Source organism: Sceloporus undulatus, chromosome 6 (genome assembly GCF_019175285.1).
Source record: "Sceloporus undulatus isolate JIND9_A2432 ecotype Alabama chromosome 6, SceUnd_v1.1, whole genome shotgun sequence".
NCBI classification, from domain to species: domain Eukaryota; kingdom Metazoa; phylum Chordata; class Lepidosauria; order Squamata; family Phrynosomatidae; genus Sceloporus; species Sceloporus undulatus.
This window is the reverse complement of record NC_056527.1, coordinates 45,118,907-45,135,339: the sequence shown is the minus strand read 5'-3', so window position 1 is coordinate 45,135,339 and position 16,433 is coordinate 45,118,907. Positions and strand designations below refer to the sequence as shown.

The 16,433-nt window shown below is 37.9% G+C and overlaps 1 protein-coding gene across 8 annotated transcripts in view; it reads left to right on the top strand.

The window, feature by feature from the left end:
- TBC1D5 (TBC1 domain family member 5) overlaps positions 1-16,433 on the top strand; it is a 304,630-nt gene that overhangs the window by 264,974 nt on the left and 23,223 nt on the right. For 5 of the 8 annotated variants that reach the window (XM_042474674.1, XM_042474672.1, XM_042474673.1 and 2 more), the window contains 4 exons: positions 392-642; positions 3,342-3,431; positions 4,572-4,679; positions 11,277-11,440. In XM_042474674.1, coding sequence (XP_042330608.1) covers positions 392-642; positions 3,342-3,431; positions 4,572-4,679; positions 11,277-11,440 — 613 coding nt within the window. The remainder of the gene's footprint in view (positions 1-391; positions 643-3,341; positions 3,432-4,571; positions 4,680-11,276; positions 11,441-16,433) is intronic. The other 3 variants (XM_042474675.1, XM_042474677.1, XM_042474679.1) reach the window with 3 other exon arrangements.

Genomic DNA, 16,433 nt, shown 5'->3' with positions numbered 1-16,433 from the left:
GAAGACCTGGCTCACTAGAAAAGACAATAATGCTAGGAAAGGTAGAAGGCAATAGGAAAAGAGGACGGCCGCATTACAGGTGGATAGACTTAATCAAAGTAACCACAGCTCTGAGCCTACAAAACCTGAGCATAGCTGTTGATGACAAGGTGACTTAGAGATATCTCATTCATAGAGTCACCATAAGTAAAAGTTGATGGTACTTAACAACAAACGCTGTCAGTAATATACTGCTGCTGAGGCTTCAGGTTCTATATCTCTAACATGATAAATATGATTAAGTCTCACAGTTTTTCTTTTTATCAAATACCTTCTGAATGCTTTTGGCCATTTTTGCAATGTCATATATTCTAGTAATAGCAGCAGTGTGTGTTGTTTGTCTGTTTTACAGAGTCAGTGCCAAAGTTGCTCCATTGAACATAAATAAAGTTTCCAGTAGCTTATTGAGTTTTGGCCGAAAGCTGATTTCCCCAGCCATGACTTCAGGTGCTGCTACTGGGCCACTTGTAGGTAGCAGTGGCAGCTTTTCTTCTGTTGCAGTGCCCATTAGGAACACAGTAGAGCTCCCACAGCAGCAGCAGCAGCAGCAGCAGCAGCAAAGAATGATGAAATCAGAAAGTGTTCCAGTTCAGCTAAGTAAAGGTAAATATACGAGATTACTAACTTCTAAAATGGAACCTTGCAATCAGTCAATCAATTAATCAATAAGAATGCCTTTCAGCTGATTCTAAACCATAGAATCATACAGTTGGAAGAGACCACAAGGGCCATCCAGTCCAACCCCCTGCCATGCAGGAAATCGAAATCAAAGCATCCCCGACAGATGGCCATCCAGCACCTGTTTAAAGACCTCCAAGGAGGGAGATTCCACTACACTCCGAGGGAGTGTGTTCCATGTCTCAGCTTCTGGCCCTGTTCACCTAAACTTTTCTTGATTTTTCCTTTCTCTGTCTATCTTAATGTTTACTTTTCCACATTACTCCCTCTTTTAATCTACTTTACCTGGTCCTATTGCACTCTTCCTTTTCCAGAGCTGATGCATTATCATTTGGACTACAAATTCCAGAATCCCCAGGTACTTGGGATGTAGTATTTGTAACCCAAAGATATATTTTCTTTGCCCCACTACTGTCTCTTTAAACTTCTGCTTACTGCTTTCTCATGGCCATGCTTCAGTACTTTTTCCTCTAGGTCTATCTGCCAGCTCTGCTCCTCTACAGTCACAGCAAATCTGCCCTTGTAGCAATAAAGGAAGCTGAGTAGTCATTGCCAGACATTTAATCATCAATACCATCACCAATTTCTCTGTATGAGCCCTTGAGGCATCACAGTTATCTAAATAATATTGCAAAGGAATATTTTAAATATATTTATGTATTGTATTTGTCCTTTTATTGATACCTGTGGGGGTCAGAAAGTATTGCAACTCTATTCAGTGTAAATTATTGACTATTATTAACCTGCTGTGAGTATAAATTAGTATATTTTAAATGTTCATAATGAACAGAATTAGTCATGGGTAAGATACTAACCCAAAATTATTTTCTGACATTAATTGAAGAAGTAGTCATGTCAGTTTCAAGTTCCACTGATGATTTGTTTTCTTCAAAGCTTGTGCTAATAAGATTAAATTCTGTATTAACTGAATTAACCAATCACTGTGTAACCAGCATTCTTTCTAAGAGCATTATCCCTTATTCCAAGGGAGTAGTTCCCTCTCTCAAAGAGAGGACCGTGATAAATTCAACCTAGACAACCTAGTCACTATTTAACAATGACATTGTAGATATTAAGGAACAGATTACTGCTTCTTCATTGGCACTCCAGTGCCTAATGACAGGGCACCTCACCCTATGCAGAGAACTGGTACCAAGGAGGAACTTAGCTGAGATACTGCACTCAAACTGTACTCAGCTCATCAGGGGAACGGAGAGGAGGGGGAAATTCTTGCCTTTCCAGGAGGCTTAGGCAAAAGCAAACTGCTTCAACCTATATTAAAATGTTTTTAGTATGCTAAAACACCAAGAAACCAGGTTTTTTTCAAAATCACAACAGAATTAGGTTTTACACTGCATCCTGTATTATGGAGACAAATTCTTATGAACTGCAGCAGAAAGAATAATAATGTTTCTGCAGTTTGAATTCAGTTTGCAGCAGCTGAAGTAAACTGAGGACAAGAGGAAAAGTGAGAGGAGGAATAAGAAATTGGGACGATTTAAAAGCAGCTGAAAATGGGGGTTAATCATAGGATTGTTTGGAATAATTGGAGAGCACAGAATATCTGGCTAACAATAGAGAATTAGTCCTCCAAATAGAGGAGACTCTAATAAAAGAGAATCTAGACAAACAGAATCAACAGGAATACCAACAAAAATCTGAACATGTGTTGTCCAGAACAATATATGATAATCAGGATTTCAAGGGGAAATATAAACTTAATAGCTACGCTATGCAATATAACAATTTGTAGCAAGGCCAACAGTAGATGATAGATCAACACTAATAATGCATTATTCTGTTCAGAGTTTTGAGGAATATTGTTAGTACATAATTTAATTATTAATAATGTCCACTCTTCTTACATTTGAAATTTTATGTCATATTCTTAATTTTTGGTGTGAAAACACAACTGAAAAAGCAGTAGTAGTGCAGGCTGGTGTCAAAGCAATAATCTGCTAAACATAAAGTTGAAATTGCTCTGTACTGTTATGAAAAGGCAATTCAGCCAAGCATTTAGATACTAAAGAATGTATTTTCTTACCAAGCACTCAGTTGAAGAATAGTCTAAGAATCTCAGTTTTTTGTGTACTTTAAAGGTGTGACCCCAAATCAAATAAGATTGTTTTCCTTAAATGCTTTATAGGAAGTACCTCTGGTACACTCTTTTATGTTGTTGGTGTTGCATGCCCTCAAGTCATTTCCGGCATATGGCAACCCTAAACCAAACCTATTATGGGGTTTTCTTGGCAAGATTTGTTTGGAGGAGGTTTGCCATTGCTTTTCTCCTGAGGCTGACAGCAAGTTACTAACCCAAGGTTTTACTATTTCACAGTGTTCATAAAACACATTACTTGTGTTTCTTGTTCTCAGGAATCTACAAAATGATTTTTAAAAATTCAAAGAGACAAACAAACACTCTGTAGAATTATAGAAAATACAAGCTAAGAAAGTAGTAACTTGGAATGATAAGACAGCTATTATGGAGATGTATTAAGAAAATCAAACCAAGTGTCAAATATTGAATTTTCAACAGAACACCATCTTTTTCTATTCTTAGTTGTACAAAAGTTGAAAGACATTGTTTCTGATACTGTAAAGGCTTTTTTAACTTTGTTTACTAGGAGATGTAGTTACAGGCAGTGATGCTCAAGTCTCGGTTCCTGTCCAGAATCTAAGTGCCCTCCAAGGGACAGTTGCTACAGCAACTCATGGTATGTTAACATTGTTACTGGAGATTCTAGATTTACACTGGTCAGTGTCATCTGTGATGTTGTCATTTTCAGTGTGCACCGTTCATCATATTTCCACTAAGTGGCACTGTTGTTTAGAAAAAGGAAGCTTCCAGTATGGGATATGTTCAGTATGGTTCTTACATTTCTGGTGGTAGCTTCATTCTCTACTAAAACGTCATTTTATTTCATAATTTTTATCTTACTCAGTTTCATGCAGTACCATGCCTGTGAGGCGCCTCTTTTAACATACCAGTCAGGCCCACTGAAACAATCTGATTTAGAACTTCTGTGTATGATTTATTCTTAACCCAGAAAACATATTTTACTTTATTTTCTTTCTTTTATTGATTAGGAGTCTGTATTTAAAGCTGGACATTTAGTTTCCTTTAACAAAAATAAAACTATATTCTATTCATCATTCTTTCACCAATTTATTCTGTATCTACCTTTCCTCTGCTGATCAGTTTTTCATTTCCTCAGCTGGACTTCTTTGCTGCTGTTGCTGTTGCCATTTAATTCACTTCAGTTTTGTTCTTGTCAAAAGCCACCTCTGCTATTACTTTGAAAAGTGCTACATTACCCATTTTTCATACATTGCTTGGACCCTAAATAGAAGTGTCCAAGGCCATCATGACTAGCGTTTAAGATTCTGTACTACTGTCTAGCTCTTAATCTCTGCCATTGGTGTCCAGGAATTAGATTGGAAGTAGAGAAATGCTTGGAGTTTTTTGGAGTTTGCTTAGCTGTTTAATAAAAAAAGCTTTTCTCACAGTAGTTGTGCACATTTTGCCACAAATATCTAAATTCAAAATAATCCAATCTGGCAATATATTTTATTATTTTTATTATTCTATTGTGTTCGCCTGCTAGCAGTACCATACGTACCTAGCAAAAGACAGCAATATACATCTAATATCTCCACCTTCCTTTCTGAGACTTAATGTCTGCTGTCAAACACAAGTAGGAATATTAGTGTTCTAAATAATAATATTACTGGTTGGTTTTCATTTCTGAATATACCCTCTCATGCTTCTTTTGAAGCACCTATATTTTAACAGGACACATTATTGTGCCATTGCTGCATCATTTGTTTTTGCTTTGTTGTCTAATTTTCTTCAGCAGAGCAAAAGCAGGACTTTGGAAGAAAACCATGTGTTCAGCATATTCCTCCTAGCACTGTACTGTTTGAGACTGAAGCAGGAAATCCCAGGAGAAATGCAAAAGAAAGTAAGGGCAAACAGCAGTAATTACTTGGGGGGGAAAGGTGCAAATTCCTTCACAGATTAAATATTTTATTACAGGTTGAAAGTAGTCCAGTTTCATCCCATCAGGGCACCTCACAATTTTTGCCTCTTCATTCCTCTTTGCCTCAGCTCATACCACAATGCCCCACTCCCTTTCCTCTTTCCATTTCCCTCTTCACCATGCTTCTCCCTTTCACCTTGCATTTACTTCCATACTTGGTATCCTCTCTCAAATGGCAACCCTGGTTTCAAAATAATGTTTTACGGGCTTTGCTTTTCAGGCTGTTTATTTCTGCCTGCTTGTATTCTTTAAAAAAATGCTGTTTATAGGCTACCTTGCCTCTTATTTTACAAACAGGCTGCCCACTGTCCTTGGCAATATCAACATATCAAATTTATGTTAGGCAAATATAAAATATATCAGATACAGAATCCAAGTACAGAATATTCCAAATTCATCCATACGAAAATTAGACTATTTCTTACTTCTCCAACATTTTAGTAGGTAACTGGCAATGATTTGTATCCTATATCGAGTTAACGAGCAATTTCACAGATTGAAAGATTCCATTCCACTTCTCTGTCCCACTCTACATGACCTGATTTCCCAAAAAAGCTTTTTGATGGAAGTGGGTTCTGTCTCCTCTTGAACAGTAATAAATGTACTGGGGGGGGGGAGAATTTTTCAAAACTAAAACTTAAGAAAAGATAATGTAAGGACTTCTGTAAAAAAGAAAGTTTTCATCTTCTGCAACCCTGCACTCCAGCTAGGGAAAGAGAAGCCACAGTGCATCTCATTTGGGGGAGAAATTCAAGGTACAAATCTAGTAAACAATAAATATATGAGAAACATTACATTAAAGTTAGGTTAGAGCCAAAGCAAAGAGAATCATGCAACACATAATAATTTATTTTTCTTCATTAAAAAAGCTAGTTTATGAGAATTGTCCAATGTATTTGACCTGGAAACACTTTTTCTCATTTGAAAAAGTTTCTTCCATAGCACCTTCGTCCACACTGCTATAAAATTTTGCAGTTTAAATTAGAATGTCTGCAGTCTTGATCAGCTTTTTAGCTGCCTGCTGACCTTCTGCTGTTAAACCTAATTGTGATGGATTAGCTTTTTTATAATCAGTGAATTAGCTATACACAATCAGGAGCTTTTAAACAGATTTTTCTCAGCCAGCAGAGAAGGAGCCATCCAAGAAAGGATTGATTCCAGTCACTGCCCAAGCAAAGCAAGATAACACATTATTTTTTAAGAGTATTTCCTGTCAGATCCCTAGCTCCTCCTTAGTTTTTTCTCCTTGCATCACTCAGTAAAGGTTGTATACTTGTCCCTCCACTTTTTCTTGACTTTACTTGTTTCCTCTGTCATCCTAGCTATTTTTCCTTTCTGTCCACTTTGCATTTTTTTTTTTAAAAAAAAAGGCTATTTATGCCACTTTTTTCCTTCCCCCCTACGACTTCTTTTTTTATTTGATATTGTTGTTTTTCCATGGAGGTGGGAAATAAGAAAAACAAAAACAAAGGCAAAGAGTACTTCTAGCTCAAATAGTCCCTCTGTGAAGCATGTGAGGCTTGTCCAGGACAATTGATTTTAACTGATTCCCACAGGGGCTATAAACACACACATTCACCCATAGTGTCCTCCCCCTCCCTCCCGGCATCTGTCTCCTCTGGAGCCACCCTTACAGTTTGGGAGCTTGAAGGGCTGGAAATAAACCTTGTTGAAGCTGATATAAGCTGTGACTCCAACCTTGCTGTGGCTGAGGCTGCTAAGGTCTCTCGTTGTTGTTGTGTGCCTTCAAGTCATTTGGGACTTATGGCAACCCTAAAGTGACCTTATCATGGAGTTTCTTTGCAGTTTTCTTCAGAGGGGGTTGCAACTTCCATCCTGTGGTGCTGAGAGAGTGTGACCTGTCCAAGGAGAGAGTGAATTTCTGTGACCGAGCAGGAATTCGAACCCTGCTCTCCAAAGTCATAGTCAAATGCGCAAACTACTACTTAGTTGTCCCAAATGTCAAACCTTGACTGCATGCCTACCACTGTTAGTGCAGATGACCAGTCAAAAGGGGTCAGAATTACAGAAGAAGAGGCTGCCCTTAATTCCTTAAAGCCGCTTGTCCTCAACAAGCTGTTTCTTTTCTGTCACTCTGAAGGAGGAAAATGGTCAGATTTTGTGGAACAGGACGATCTTGTCAGAGAAAGACATTTTAATCAAAATGATTGTACTGTATTCCTCTTCTATATAAGGCTATAGCAGTTTACAGATTGCAGGACTCTTAACCTTGTTACCTGAATCCTCAGATAAGCTCTTCAAAGTGAGGATTCATGCCCAGCGTACAAGGGTCCTAACTCACACTCTGAGAGTTTCTTTATGGCCTCTCACATCACATGTCCTCCCATTACTGGTGAGAACAGCATTCTTATACAGTTTTACAATTATATCTATGCCATCAGAGCAACCTGTGATTGGAAGACTGCATGCATCATTTGAACAGCATTCTTCGAAAGTGACCCGAAGCAGCTTTATTTTGGCCTGTCTGTACGGGCCCTAAGAGTCTGAGAACATATCAAGCCTGAACTCTCCATATAAGCCAAAAACACTAAACTGTTCTGTGGACTTACCATCAGATTGTACTGTGGACACACCATGTTATGGCATGACTGATTAGAAAAGGTGATTGTGGTTGGTAAGAGGAAAGGCAGTAGGAAGCCACAATCAAGGAAGCCATAATCTTGAGTTTGCAAGACTTTAACAAGGCTGAAAATAACATATTGTCCTGGAGGTCTCTCATTCATAGGTCATCACAAGTCAAAGCTGACTTGACAGCAATTAACAGCAACAATAGCTAGTAGACAGGAATTTTTTTAACCTAAAGAGATACGTTCAGATTCAAATTTGATTCTTTTCTTGTCTTTCCACAAAAGTACCCTTATATGGCACCCACACCATTTATTCTCACATCAACCTACATTTAAGGTCACTCAGTAACTATATGAGAACTTGAACTCAGGTTTCCTTGATCCAAGTATAACATTGTATCAATTTTTTAAAAAAACTATTGTAATATTTTGCCACATGACAATATTCTGCCACGTGCTATTTGATCTCTTTTAATTTGGCTGCCGGAAGGTAGTTAGTTACACTAGCTTTGAAAGGTCACGTCAGATGTTAATATTTATATTTATTAGTAATGGGTTCAGTACTGGGAAGGATGGTCTACAAAATGTGGCAAACCTCAAAGATGGGATAGGATGATAAGAGCCCCCTTTAACCTCTGTCTTAAGAACATTTCTTACAAATCCATTTGCCACAGTTAGGCAGTGGTCAGAAGTATCTGATAGATATGGAAGTGTCCGTAGTAACGCTAATCCAGTCAGGTCACTAATTCATTCTTTTCTAACCTGACACTTAGCAAGGAACAGATGTTGTCCCCATCACTGTAATGTCATTAAGAATTATTCTGTCTGGAAAAGACTTCTGTACTGTTTGAAAATTTGCATAGTCATTCAGTAATAACTGGTGATATGCTACAGTTTAATTTGGACATAATGCTGTCCTGCATGCTAGAACTACTTGGCCTGTCATACTTCTTTTTTTGCTGTACAGTGATGATGACTGTTTATATTGAACATCAAGTATGATTTGGGGGTGGGGGGGGGCTCTTATATTTTTGACATAAAAGTTCACCTTATCTTACTTTAGTGGTAATAGGAAGATGCTACTATAAATGCTAAACTAGGTTCAAAACAGATAAGATTAGCAGTTCTTATAGAAATTTTACAAAATATGCCAGGCATACCATCATTTTAGTACAAATTTAGCAAGTGCACTATAACAAGAGATAAGAAGCCTCAGGGGAAAAAACTAAAATAAATGTTTCTCTGTTTCTTTCAAGAACAAATTTTCCAGTGTAGAAACTGATTTTTTTCCCTAAACGTAGGAGAAAAAGCCTAATATTTTCTTCTCACTCAAAATGCCAGGAAGTGCATAGCATGAAGATGTATATTTAAAACAGCGTGCAGGATTAGAAAATAATCCCTGTGCTTACTGTAGGCATGTTCAGCATTCACATCCAGGATACATTTCTGCACCTATGCTGCCACCATCATGAGAGGAATATATTAGAGCGGACCTCTTGTAATGCTGAAGAATTCAGTATTTTCAATCTTGAGTTAAACTTTGTATTTAGATAGTTTGCTTAAGCAAAATGAAATATTGACTATGAAGTTAAGACTATGACTGATTAAGACTGTTTCTGTCCAAATACACTTCATTTTGTTGTTGATGATGTGTGCCTTCAAGTCATTTCCAACTTATGAAGACCCTAAAGTGAACCTACAACTGGGTTTGGGTTTTTTTGGCAAACCCCGCACTCTCAGAATAATCAGGAAGAACTTTTTAGAACAACAGACAACCAGACTTGTATCGACTTCCCAAAGAACTTTTACTGTAGCTGCTCCAAAATTATAGAATGGTCTTCCGGAAGAGATCCGTCTCATTACCTCCTTGGAAGTATTTAAGAAGGCGATTAAGACGGCTCTCTTCCAGCCAGTTTATCCACCTGACCTTGTGTAAAAGATATTGTTCCACCTCTTTGACTACTGTATAATTCATTGTGATCATTATTAATGATAGAGTTAGTTTTTAACTGAAGTATTATTGTCATTGTATTTGACTGATGTGTTTGTATGTATTTTATTGGTTGTAATCCCGCCTCGATCTCCCTGGGAGAGGCGGGAAAATATTAATAAACGATTTATTTTTATTCTTATTACCTTTGCCATCCTCTGAGGCTGAGAGAGTGTGACTTGCCCAAGGTCACACAGTGAGCTGAGCCAGGATTTGAACCCTGTTTTCCAGAGTTATAAACCAATGCTTAAACCACTATGCCACACTGGCTCTCTCAACTTCATATTGCTTATTATTAAACTCATGGTTCCTGGTGGCAGAAACTAAAATATATCTAAGGTGCTATACAAGGCAACAATTTTCAGCTCTCTCTTTAGTAGAGGATGTTTTCACAATTTTGTTTATATGAAGCAAAGGATTTTATATTTTTGAATTGTATAAATGAACCAAATATTTTGTATGCTGAGTTATGAATGGAGCATTTTGTGTTGCTGAACTAGTATGAAGTATTTTGCATATGTTGGTTTTCTTCCAAAATTTCATTTTTTCCTTTCCTTTGAGGAAATTTTTCCCCTAATGGTGTCATGATTTCTGGATATTTTAAATCTCTAGCGATCAATTAAATACATCAGTTCCCAAAGGCTACAAAATTAGCTTGTGGCTGACTTGAAATTCAGAAATTGGGATTCTAATTCCAATTTGTTTCTACATGAAATTCACAGTGTTCAAAATGTCTTGGGACCTTAGTAAAAATGACAGTGGCTTCTCCTTGCCTGCCATTAAGACCTCCTCTACACCATACCTACATCTGAATTGGTTGGATTGGAATAAAGAAGAAGGTCTTCCCTGTGCCTGTACTTGGGTTTTTGTTTAACTTGCTGAATTGTTGAATACTGTATCCCTAAATCTTCCTCTCTTAACCGCCTCTGAAAGTTATTTCCTGACTTTTTTTAATTGTTACTGTTATGTTTTATTTGTTCTAGTTACATTCCTTAAGTGTTGTAAAAAGATTGAGAAAAAAGGAAGAGCAAATTAACAGTCTTAGATGAAATGATCTATGCCAACTAAATAACAGAGTTATTATAATGTTTGTTTGTTTTAGGCTTCAGATACCAAAAATCCAAGTGAGGAACTGATTTATGCCTCTTTTTTTCATTACATGGCATTGAATTTGAATTCCTGAAGATTTTAATCTTTCCTTTTTAAGTACAAACTAATTTCTGTCTGTCATAAACTTAACAATGAATAGCAAACAAGTCGAATTTGCAATAAAACAATGCAGTGTGAAATGCTCCTCTGCAGAGAACCAGTATATCTTCTTCCAATATATTTGCTCTATTGCCTCACTACCCTGGTTTCCTGCACACACACACATCCCAACAGATCGTCAACATTGTGTGTCAGTTGGAGTTTTCTTTCTGACTTCTGCAGTATGACTGTCTTATATGTGAATAGGGCTGTATTTGTTTGAATAAAAAAATGATGGCCTATAGAACCACAAACGCAATATATACCTACTTTGTCCTTTATGTATAACTCCCCCTGCTTCTGCCACCACATCACTTAAAATTCCTAGTACAACAAATATTAAACTTTTGTTTTGTAAATAAAAGATTGTGGATAAATAGACTACTGAAGTGGACTTATCATAGTACAGTGTCTGTGTTTCATACATTGAATTCATTTTCTAAGTTTTGCTTTGTAACTCTTTGGTACAGAGAGAATGCATTGCAGAAATCTACAGTAGTTCTATTCAGGCCTATCTATTTCACAGTAGCACTTCATATCTCCTTTCATGTGTGGACAGATGTGCTTTGGTGTCATGAAATCTCACTCTGTGTTAATCTGTTTATGAAAGTCATGAATGACACTTCAGATAGGGAAGTCTTTGATGGCAACATTCCCACTGATCCTTTTTGCTTTCCTCTATTTGCTTTGCAGGGCAGAGTTCAAAAAATGTCAGTTCTTCTCCAAGCATTGAAAGTTTGTCTGGGGGACGTGAATACACAGGGTCTCCACCTTTGTCTGCAACCAAGAAAGAATCCTTTTTCAGTACTATTTCCCACTCTCGCTCACACAGCAGAAGTATGACCAAGAAAGAGTCTGTAAGTCTCTTCTACCTACAAAATACACTTTATGTGTCTCATAATGTCTAACTTATTTGCACTGGTTTACTTATATAAATAGGCAGGCACTGAAAAGAAGCAAAGAATATATTTGTTCATGAATTTAATGGGGAATAGTTTTTCCTGCACTCTAGTCCTTTGTGTTCGTATGAGAAAATAAGCTGTACAATTTGCAAACATGAGCTAGAGTATGGCAACCCCAGGAGAACCCTTGGTGCTTTGTAAGGGTGGTGGGGAGAGTTAAGGATAAACAGGTTTCTAAAACCCAAGTGAGGTTGATAAAGGCTGAATCAATACCAGAGTGGAGAGAAAGACCAGCACAAGAGAAAATGGGTTTGTTGGAAGGAGAGGAAAGAGGGTTCACTGTGGTGATCATGCAACCAGTAGGTTTTTATCCCAGGCAAAGCTAGGTATTGTCAATCATAGTAATTTATGTTTTCCAAGGTTTATCTTTTTAAATGAATTTGAGTTGTTTTCCTAACCAAACATTGTTTTTATGAGTTTATTGTAATTCCCACTTTTACTTGGATATGATCTGTAATCTCCTTTATGAAACTGGCATTTATATCTAATGCTTTTCTTATCCCACAATAATTCTGTGATAATCACATAATACATCTTCTGAGCAATTTTTTTTTTAAAATGAGGCCACCACAGGTATTTCATTATAATTACATTTTTTTCAGAAAATAACTTTGAGGGAAGAAAGAGTAGGTGAGATTTATACAAAGTATGGTCTCTTGGTGTTCTCTCTCTCTCTCTCTCTATATATATATATATATATATACCGGTATATATGGAATTGTACATACAATCAAGAATAGCATAATGTTTTGTGTGACTGGGATCCAGGGCCAGCTCTAGGTATTTTGCCACCCTAGGCGAGAAATATTTTGGTGCCCCCTGAGAGCAAGAAGCAGGAGACCCAGGGGAGAATGAAGAGTGCTTGGTGCCCACGTGCACACACAGCCAGCCACCCTTCACTCTCCTGTCAACTCTCCTGCTTCTTGCTCTCCACAGAGAGCAAAAGGCAGGAGACCCCGGGAAGACCAAAGGGCGACCTTCGCCCTCTTGCTGGCTCTCCTGCTTTTTGCTCTCTGTGGAGAGCAAAAGGCAGGAGAGTTGACAGGAGAGTGAAGGGCGCCCTTCACCCTCTTGCTGGCTCTCCTGCTTTTTGCTCTCCATGGAGAGCAAAAGGCTGGAGACCCAGGGGAGGGTGAAGGGCACCTGGCGCGCACACACACAGCCAGGCGCCCTTGGCTTTCCTGTTGGCTTTCCTGCTTTTTGCTCTCTGGGGGAAGGCAGAGGGATAAATGTAGTAAAAATAAGATGCACTAGATTATAAGCTGTCCACTGGGTGGGAATCATGCCACTTTCCAAACATTACCTGACTGCAACCCTGGGATCCTAGGCAGTATAGGCAATGGCAAGGAATGGTGGGAAATGCTGGGAGATGCAGTCCAACAGTATCTGGAGGCTGCTTGATTCCTGTCCCTGAGCTGTTACCCCCCTCAAAAAAAAAAAATAGGATTTCTAGTTCTTCAGTAAATAATTGGAAAACTAGCTTTTAAGTAGATCTCCTCATGTTAAAAAAATTCCAGTGACATGCCAGATCTTAATTAGAAATCTCTGGGTATGCATACTTTCCATGACCACTATTTACTAGCTGCAACTGAACAGATAACTCTTTCTGATGGTGGTGGTGGTTTCTTTTGCCTTCTGGGCACATATGGCTTCAGAGGCATTTTTACAGCCCTCAAAAGCTCCATGGAACCTAAAATAAAAAATGAAATGAACTGAAATGAAGACCTTGTCCAAAACAGAAAGTGCAAGCATAAAGTCACCTCTATTGAAAATCAGCAAAAGCCCTACCAAAAAACAGTGGCATCACTGGGGGGCATGGGGGATGTGGTCCAAAAAAGAGGTGACACCCAGTCAGGCCCACCTTCCACTGCATCCCTCCTGGCTTTACCATGGCATCAGAGTCCTCCTCATGAGGAGACCACCACCACCACATCAGCAAAGGAGAGGGCCAGGTGGCCCATTTCCAGGTTCACCGTGGCAGCAGATTCCTCCTCACAAGAAGACTCCTCCCACAGCAGCAAAGGAGAGGGCCCAGCACACTCTTTTTGCCACCGCACACACCCTGGCAGCTCCCACCTCACTGGATGACACCAGGAGTGAGAACACCACTGCCCAAAAACAGAGTGGTATAGCCTGACATGAGGGTGAAAATCTGCCTCTGTATCCCCTACAGTTACCCACCCTTGAATTTAAGAAATGATAAAATTTCTGGAAAATTTGGAATCAACTCTGGTAAAGTCTATACCTATTCACTTGCAATTCTTTTTTTAAAAAGTGTTAGTATTTTTGCAGGTATAACAGCTTCATGTTATGTGTAACATGCAACTTGCAGAGACAGAAAAGGGATTCCTTTAATGTCACTAGAAAACTCCCATGGCTTTAAATTTATATATTAGAATATTGCTGCCAGAAACCGCTAAAACAAAATATTGGAAAGGAATGGAAACATTACATATGATATGCTTACCCATCCTAAGCTTGGCTGAATGACGCAAGAGGAAAAATTAACCTTGTTTGTTCACCACTCTATCATGCATTTGGCAGCTTCTAATGCTTATGGACTATAACTGACATGAATAACAAAGAAGATGTACGTGAATGTGTTTTTGAATAGCTGGGCCTTTATCTATCTTTCTATTTTGGCTGGGTAATAAAAGGAACAAATTCATATGACAACAGCATTCATTTTTCAAAGGTATTTGTTACTAATGATCAATAGGAACCATATTTCCAATTTAAACAAGTCTGCCATATTTAGTTCATTCCATGCACATACTCACATGAGCTGCACATATCTACCATTCTGTCTGTGCAGCTAACATCTTGCTTGTTTACAAAATAATCATACATAGCATTTTTATTTTTATATTTTAATAGTTACAACATTACACAGAGATCCATCTCAGTAATCCTTCAGTTGTTAGTATCTTCATATTGAAGATAAGGAGCCTGAAGCAAAAATAGTAACTTGATTGAGGTCAGCTAATCTGTTCTTGATGGAGATAAAATTTGAATAAAATTTCCTTTGCCTAGAGCAAATGGTTGAACACAGCCTAAAGGCTAGACAACATTCTGGGAGTGGGTTCATGAAGCATGCACTTTAGCCTTTTGTATTGCTAATATGTGAATATGAGTATAGTTGCTAGCAGAGAAACATGAGATGTCTAGTTTACAATGTCATTAATCTGTGTTGAAAGATATTTGAAACAGTTTGTTTGATTTAGTGCATATTTCTAGTAGTACTTTGGGGTGATAGTTAATAACCAGCCACAGTTCACTTTACAGCCAGATTTTTCAGATAGATAAATGTTTCAGCCAGTTCTTTGCTCGAAGCATCAGGTTTGGTTTGTGGACACATTATTATAGGTATTGTAGCACTTTGGACAGTGCTGTATTTTAAACCAAAATGAATATCGTATGTATTTAAAGTGTGTGCCAAATACTGCAGATGTAAAAGACCTGTATCCATAGCTCTGATTCAGACTGTTAATAATAGATGTTGACTGTCCATATTTGTAGATTCAGGTGTCATTGGACTAGGAATACCACTACAGTGCTGCCAAGGTTCTGAAAAAGTCACAAAGTCAACATTTGTATAATTGAAAATAGATTGCATGTGCCACATATTCTAGTGTAAACAAGAGACTCTATTTTCAGGCTCTTATCTTGCTGTAATTGAGGTGCAGAACTCATGATCTTCCAAATGATTTTGGACTATATATCCCATTTGGTGATAAATCATGAGAATTATAGTCCAAGAACATTTGAGGGATTCAGGTTGCACACCTCTGTATTTTGAAATATGTAAACTACTGTCTGCTTACTATAAAGAATAATAGTCTATTAATAGAAATGTCGTGAAAGAAGCAAAAGTAGTTTTTACTGTCTCAAAAATATAATTACTGTTTCACTTCTGAATATAGAAATTCAAGAAGTTGTTGACAGTATTTTTAGATTGCCATGGTCTAGAGCTGAATATACGTGGGAGGCACTTGTTGCAGTTTCCTAGAAATTAACTTCCCAGAACTGGTAGCATGTTTTTCTCCCCCCACAAAGAGTGATCTCATGGGTTGAATTTTCATCTCTTTCTCTCAAGGCAGAGTAGCTTGTTTAACACCATTACTGTTGTATTCCTTGTTTCTGCTAGCCTTGCTATTAAAATTGTATTTTAGCTGCTGTCGATGTATAAATATAGTAGTTATTCTCTTGTGTCTGTCAAGATGGCATCTTAATCAGCTTTGTTGAGCTGGCAGTGAATCTGTTTGTGCAGATACCTTCTTTTTTCACAACACACACAGGATATTCCATTTCTAAACATTTCCAGCAGTTTACTGATTCTCCATAATATATTTGTGTGGATTCATAATTACCTAACTTGCCAATTCACTTGTGAATTACTTTATCAAGGCTGTATCTGCACTGCAGAAATAATCCAGGTTGATACCATTTTAACTCCCATGGCTTAGTACTATGGACTTCTGGGAATTGTAGTTCTGTAAAACATTTAGCCTTCTCTGTCAAGAGAGCTCTGGTGCTACAGCAAACTATGGTCCCCAAAATCCCATAGCATTGAACCATGTCAGTTAAATTGGTGTCGACTTGGATTATTTCTGCAGTGCAGATACAGCCCAAGTTATTGTTGCCAAATCCCTGCTCTTCTCACTCCCCCCCCCCCCAAAAAAAAAACTGTAGAGACTGATAAAGTGTATATAGTAAAAAAGTACCTTTCACTTCAGCTGCTGCCTATTTATCTAGTTAGTAACAATGAGTAATACTCCTAGGCCACCAGTCTACTAAGATGATAATAGATCAAGACTTGGAAACTGTTGGAAAAACTTACTCCAAACTGTGGCTCCTATTCATTAATTTAGAAGTTTGAGTCAGCTGC